General features: G+C 38.2%; 1 protein-coding gene across 1 annotated transcript in view; it reads left to right on the top strand.

Moving 5' to 3' along the window:
* LOC109825002 (ATP-dependent helicase BRM-like) overlaps window positions 1-7,198 on the top strand; it is a 16,018-nt gene extending 8,820 nt beyond the window's left edge. Inside the window, exons 8-13 of the mRNA XM_020391657.1 lie at window positions 320-523; window positions 984-1,229; window positions 1,308-2,864; window positions 2,975-3,445; window positions 5,215-5,472; window positions 6,130-7,198. Of these exons, the coding sequence (XP_020247246.1) occupies window positions 320-523; window positions 984-1,229; window positions 1,308-2,864; window positions 2,975-3,445; window positions 5,215-5,472; window positions 6,130-6,762 (3,369 nt within the window). The 3' untranslated portion in view covers window positions 6,763-7,198. The remainder of the gene's footprint in view (window positions 1-319; window positions 524-983; window positions 1,230-1,307; window positions 2,865-2,974; window positions 3,446-5,214; window positions 5,473-6,129) is intronic.

Here is a 7,624-nt window from a genome sequence, read left to right as displayed (position 1 = left end):
GCCTGAAGCATATTTCCATTCCTTATAACTCTTGTAGGTTGATTTTTCAGTTGCAATACTGTGAGTTTCAATTGGAATAATGAAAATAGGTGGCAGGACATAAAATACCTCGAGTGGTTACTCATATTTACTTTAAATTTAAATCTATCACCGACTGACCAAACTTAAGTGTATTGGTTTATATAAATGATGTGTTTAGCGTCTGAGGTACCCAGTTAATCTTTCATTACAAAAAAGGGTAATAATCATACTAAAAGCCTATGCTTATTTTAGATGCGCGAATGGCATACACTAAGCTATGTTTCTCTCTATTATACAGGAGGTTTGCGCCATGAAGTTTAACGTACTTGTTACTACTTATGAGTTTATCATGTTTGACCGCTCAAAGCTGTGTAAAATTGATTGGAAGTATATCATTATCGATGAAGCTCAACGCATGAAAGATAGAGAATCAGTTTTAGCTCGTGATCTCGACAGGTACCGTTGCCAAAGACGATTACTTCTCACTGGGACTCCTTTACAGGTATATGCTTGTTTATTGTTCCTGTAACAGTAAGAGCTGTAAATCAAGTTCTTGTTCCTGCTAGGCATGAATATGCAACTATTGTCTCCTTTGATTGGTCTTTCACTTTTTTGTTTCCTTAACGCAGTGTTCTGAATTTGTCAATTCTTTTCATTTTCATGCTACATTAAAAATGCCTTTTTTCCACCCATCACGGGCTACCTGGAGGGTTGGGAGGTTCCTGGCTTCTACAGCCTTGGGTTCAATCCTAGGCTGGTGATTATCTCGAGTTCATCACTTATAAAGCACTTTCATTTTGTTTCGACATTCATTGTTTTTTGGATGTATTGTATAATTGCTATTAGGATTCCATTGAGAGGTCTATCGCCTGCATTACATTTCTTTGATCCAGAAGATTTCTCTAGATCTGAATTTATGTTTGTGCCGTATGCACATGGCTGATTATAGTTGTCTTATGCAGAATGATTTGAAAGAGCTATGGTCTCTCTTAAATCTACTCCTTCCAGAAGTATTTGATAATAAAAAGGCATTTAATGATTGGTTCTCTAAGCCCTTTCAAAAGGATGCCCCTTCGCATAGCGAAGAGGAGGACGACTGGCTTGAAACTGAAAAAAAGGTGATTATCATCCACAGACTTCATCAAATTCTGGAGCCTTTCATGCTAAGACGTCGCGTTGAAGACGTTGAAGGGTCACTCCCTCCAAAGGTTAGCATCTCCAGAAATTTCTATTACATCACTTCCCTTTTTGGCTAGCATTAATATTTTACGTGATACATGATTCAGGTCTCAATTGTTCTAAGATGTAGAATGTCAGCTATTCAGGGTGCCATTTATGACTGGATCAAATCTACTGGTACCATTAGAGTAGATCCTGAAGATGAGTTGCGCAGGGCACAGAAAAATCCAATGTACCAGGTCAAGACATATAAAAATCTGAATAATAAATGTATGGAGTTGCGCAAGGCCTGTAATCATCCTTTGCTTAATTATCCTTATTTCAATGATTATTCAAAAGAGTTTCTTGTTAGATCTTGTGGGAAGCTCTGGATTCTTGATAGGATTCTCATAAAACTTCAAAGAGCAGGGCATCGTGTTCTCCTTTTTAGTACCATGACAAAGCTTCTTGATATATTAGAGGAATATTTGCAATGGCGTAGGCTGATATATAGACGAATTGATGGAACAACTAGCCTAGAAGATCGTGAATCTGCAATTGTTGATTTCAACAGCCCTGATTCAGACTGTTTTATCTTCTTGCTTAGTATTCGAGCAGCTGGAAGAGGTCTGAATCTCCAGACCGCAGATACAGTTGTCATATATGATCCTGATCCAAACCCACAAAACGAAGAGCAAGCAGTAGCTAGGGCTCATCGCATTGGACAGAAAAGAGAGGTGAAGGTCATATATATGGAAGCAGTCGTTGACAAATTATCTAGTTATCAGAAAGAAGATGGGTTAAGGACTGGAGGTATAGAGGATTTGGAGGATGACTTTGCTGGTAAAGATCGGTATATAGGATCCATTGAGAGCCTCATTCGTAACAATATTCAACAATATAAGATAGATATGGCTGATGAAGTTATAAATGCTGGCCGTTTTGACCAAAGAACAACTCATGAAGAAAGGAGGATGACTTTGGAAACACTCTTACACGATGAAGAGAGATACCAGGAAACTGTACATGATGTACCTTCGTTACAGCAGGTAAATCGTATGATTGCTCGTAATGAAGAAGAGATTGAGCTTTTCGATCAAATGGATGAGGATTTTGATTGGACTGAGGAGATGATAAAACACAATCAAGTTCCAAAGTGGCTCCGTGCTGGATCTAAAGAACTGGATTCTGTCATTGCTAAATTATCTAAAAAGCCATCAAAAAATATACTTGCTAGTAGTGCGGATTTGGAAATGAATGAGCCTAACAAGACTGAAAGAAGGGGGCGAAAGAGTGCACAAAAGAATTCTATCTATAGAGAATTGGATGATGACGATCTTGAAGAATCAGATGCCAGCTCTGAGGGGAGAAATGTATCTTCTTTGCAGGAGGAAGATGGAGAGATGGGTGAATCAGAAGATGAAGACAATGATGCTGTCGACATGCAACCTACTAACAAAGATCAAGTGCAAGAAGGTCTTGCTTATGATGGTGATGCCTATGAGTTATCTCCTGCAATGGAAGGCAACATAAACACTCGTAGATTTGAGGAAGCTGCTTCTTCAGGGTCTTCTTCTGGAACTAGAAGATTGAATCAGTCTGCAACCCCTTCTTCCCTGTCATCGCAGAAGTTTGGATCTCTTTCTGCATTAGATGCCAAGCCAAACCGTCGCTCAAAAAGAACGGTTTGTGTGACTCATCCTCTTTGTTATCATATTGTTTATTGCATTTTCTTTGCTTTATGTATATTCTAAGCTCCAACTGTTTATTTATTTTCCATTCTGGCATTTTTCAGACGGATGAACTAGAAGAAGGTGAAATTGCTATGTCTGGTGATTCTTATCTGGATCATCAACAATCAGGAAGTTGGAATCATGATCGTGATGATGCGGAGGATGAACAAGTTCTTCAACCAAAAATTAAGCGTAAAAGAAGCATGAGAATTCGCCCAAAACATGTTGCAGAAAGGTTCGAAGACAAATCCAGCAATGAGAGATCATTGCAGTGTAGGTCCCAAATTCCCACTCAGGTAGACCAGGATTATGATATGCTAGAACTTGATGTATTTAGTGAGCCTGGTTCGGAAAGACGTAATTTGCCTCCAAGAATAAGTTCGCAAATGAATATGCAAAAGTCCAGCAGGTTAGGTTACTTATCTGGAGAAGATGCCATGGATCATTCTAGGGAAAGTTGGAATAGTAAGGCCATCAATACTGGTGGAAGTAGTGCAACAGGCACAAAAATGTCAGACAGTATGCATAGGAAGGTATGTCCTCAATGTACATGTACTAACTGTCATTCTACCAGTATGTTAATTTTATTTAGGAGCAGACTTCAATCATATAATGCTACCTACATCTATCAGTTCTGTCGTGTCTAGAATATTAATCGTTTTACACACCATATTTGATTAATTATTTCCAGCCACCAGAATATATCTCTTTATGTCTGTTTCTCTATCATTTTCATATAATTTTGACATTCTGCATTAACAATACACTGCCCAAATTGTGCACACTTTGAAAGTTGAAGCTCTGCTTTCATTAAGATACCTTGAAAGGGGGAGAAAAAAGAGAAAGAAAAAAAAAGATTACTGTGGCCGTCGAAATCTGTGAAGTTGCTTCCATAAATGGGAAGCACTTCCACACTTTCCAACTTTTTAGTACATTTCTACTTAAAGCGAAGTACATTGTGCAAATCATATTATTGTTACTTCAAGTGCTTTATTGTTTAGAAGTGTGAAATATATTACATATTCTAACTCATAGCCGTTTCCTTGTATCCACATTTGGAAGAATGGCCATTTTGATACTGCAAGGTCCCATGTCCACAAATCATGGGATCTTTTTGTGAAATTGCCATGTTGATACTGCAAGAATGCCTGTAGTGTAAAACAGATCTCTGAAACCCTCAGAACACCATAGTGATAAAGTTGAATTTTGTACGAGGAAACATCATTTTGGATGGTTAAAGTTCCTGGGGCGAGATACCTCTAAGTTCCTGGGGCGAGTTACCTCTAATTTTTCCATGAATTTCTAATGAGCTAATTGTTCTTTCTCTACAACTAGGGTGACTATACACTTGCAAGGGGTAGCCAAAATAAACCTTGGCCATCTAATGGGGACTCCTATACTCTAAATGCACTGCCTGTACATTTCACATAGCAGTCCAATCCCTCAAGGTGGCTGTGACTGAGAGCTTTTGTGACCATTGTTTTAAGTATCTCAAATATATCCAATTTATCTTTTTAAAAGCCTTGCCGCAAAATGATATTGTCTTAATATCCTTTACTGCTTTTGGCAATTTCTGGGCAATACATCTCCAACATGGCCAATATATCAGGATATATCAGCTGATATGTTGACTGATATATCCGCAGCATGATAGACAGTTTTTTTCTGGCTCATACTGCAAGCTTTGTTTGTTAAAATAAATTAGTTCTACAAAATTTCTTTAATACGTTTAGCAAAAATTTCCAGCCCTATGAAGTTTTTTTTATCAAAACTCTAATCGGTTCTTTTCCTGATTATGTTTCTATGACTGGTTATTGATTCTAAATATATATTATTAACATTTCATATGCTTAGATTTCATTAAGTATGTAACTGTATGTTTAGATTACATTTTCGGACATTATATTATATATGCATATGCACATCATCGAATATGACACTCCAATGTTTACTACATATCCTTGATATTTCCCCGATATCCGCAATATGATATGGATTTTGACTGTGCGATATCTTCCGATATCTGATATTTGAAACCTTATTTGTAACAAACTGTTAGTCAGAGCCATAAATATTGGCAGAGGAAGATCTTGAATATTCTTCTTTTAGTTGATAATTTAGCCACTTATTTTTGAGAACTAAAAAAAAAAAATCATTGAGAACTAACGATGACATGCATTTTTGATCTTTTGGATATTGACATTGTTGTACAGTTGGTGTCATTTTTATAGTTAGCAAGATGTTTTAACCTTTTATGCAATCAGCTTTTTGCCTTGAGTATTACCACTTTTTCTTTTTTCAGTGCAAGAATGTTATAAGCAAACTTCAGAGAAGAATTAGCAAAGATGGATATCAAATTGTACCTGTCCTGTATGACTTGTGGAAGAAAAATGAGAGCTCTAGTTTGGCCAGCCCTTCTGTGACAATGATTAACCCATTAGATCTGCGGAGAATAGATCGGCGTGTGGATAACTTAGAGTATTCTGGTGTGACAGACTTCATAGCTGACATTCAGTTAATGTTGAAAAATGTGGCTCAGTACTGCAAGTACTCGTACGAGGTATGCCAGTTTCTCACTTACCTTATAACTTGCTGGATGAGTCTAATTGATATTTTAAAAAAGTTTTAAGACCTCCACAAGTCTACTGCATGCTTGCTCGACTTTTTCATTGGTTATTTATTTATTTATTTATTTTTGAAATGAATATTCCTATATTTCCTTGTTGTCATTAAATGGTTGATGCAATCTTCACAACGGGAAGAATTCCTATAAATTGATAGGGAAAAAGATTGATATTAGACTATGACTTTATTTCTTTCCAATTAAGTAGTAATTTATTAATGGCTTAACAAAAATTGTGAGCAACATATTTATCCATTTTCCTTTCTATCATGCTGATGGGAAAAAAAGAACCAACAAGAGAGTACAAAGCAACTAGCGAGGCGATGCTAACAACTTTCTGCTGAGATAATGTTTCACTTTGACAATATTGATGGGAAGTACCCAGCTGCTTCATTCTATATGCTGTCCTCCATGTTCACTAGTTAAACAGCATTCAGCTTTTTAGGCTGTGGTCAATCCTTTGAATAGATTTTTTTTTCCACAATGAAACCTTGACAAAATACTAATTTTGTAAACCTGGAGACTTTATTACTGTGTTTTAAGCTGTGTGGAGGTTCAAGGGATAGAGTTGCTAACCCCTGAATCTTCCTCCAGGTGAAATACGAAGCAAGAAAGTTTCATGATCTCTTCTTTGATATTATGAAGATAGCATTCCCAGATACAGATTTCAGAGAGGCAAGGAATGCCCTCACTTTCCCCAGCCATGGAGGAGGAGCTGCTGCTGCTCCTGCTCCACCCCAAAAGCCAAGCCCAGTCACTGCAAAGTCTAGTGCACGTGCATCCGTGTCTCCCGATGAAGAAGGGAGAATGACCCGAGCTAATGCCTCCAAACTCAACAGGGTATCACGACCGGACACTGGGCCCTCTGTCCGAGACCAGGCCCAGCCCATCCCATCCCTGGCCCATCCTGGCGATCTGGTCATCTGCAAGAAGAAGAGGCAAGACCGGAGGGTGGGACCCGTGTCACCAACTGGCCAGGGTCGGGCAGCAGCGGGGCCCTTGTCTCCGCCCAGTGCAGGCTGGTTGGGCCCACATCCCCACGAGCCGAGCTGGTTCATAGCTACAGGGATATCCAACCTCAGCAAGTCGACGAGGTGGGCCCAGCAGCCAAAGCAGCAGCACAGCAGTAGTGGGCCCTCTGCAGGCGTGGAGGAAGAGGCCCAATGGGCCAAGCCTGTAAAGAGAATGAGGACAGACGCTGGCAAAAGGAGGCCCAGTCATCTATGATATGCAGAATTCATATGATGTTTGCGAGTATGTACATATATTAAAATGTGACAAAAGAGTATATAATCATAGCATGATTTTGCAAGGGGATGCAATTTAGTTGTCAGAGGTTGGTCGGAATCAAAGCTCATGTGTGCACGCACTCCCTATTTTGCTCTGTTCTCTTACTGGAGTATTGTTAGCTGCTGTAATGATGATATTATATATGAATCCAATTAAAGATGCAAAAAAGAGGAACTTTCGAGTTCATTGCATCAGTTCGCAATATGCTTATGTTCAGTTTTCTATGTCACAACTCATGATTGTAGCTGTAAGCTCATGTTCAGTTTTCTCTGTTACAGCTCATGATTGAAGCTGTATTATACTGTAAACATGTTTTTAAATGTCCAAAATCAGAGATCAATGATGAATCCATGTGTTATCATCATTGTTAGAATGATTTATCTCTTTAAGTGTGTGTGCATGCGTTAGGGGCAACATGATCATTTGATTCAATGATGTTACTTGGTATGACTGAACTACTTATGGAGCTTAGAAATATCTGTTAATTATATCAATATATTACATAGCCTGTTATATGTGCTTGAGGGAACAATGCATTTGATTCCTTTCTCAATGTTTCCTCGTCTGCAAGCAGTCCAGGGTTTGGGCAAATTCATTAATGATTGAGAGGAGGCTCTTTAAAGAAACAAATAAAGTGCATATGGGTGGTCCTGCTTATTTGATTCTTGGTCATTTGAATTTTGAATCAGAGCAAGCTCGAGTATCTTAAAACTGAATTCTTGACTTAATTTGGAACACAAATAATAGTAGTAGTAGCAATAATAATAATAAACAATGATAAAAGAAATCTTGTGTAATG

Source organism: Asparagus officinalis, chromosome 10, assembly GCF_001876935.1.
Source record: "Asparagus officinalis chromosome 10, Aspof.V1, whole genome shotgun sequence".
NCBI classification, from domain to species: Eukaryota; Viridiplantae; Streptophyta; class Magnoliopsida; order Asparagales; family Asparagaceae; genus Asparagus; species Asparagus officinalis.
The sequence above is the reverse complement of the archived record's forward strand: the minus strand, read 5'-3'. Positions and strand labels throughout refer to the sequence as shown.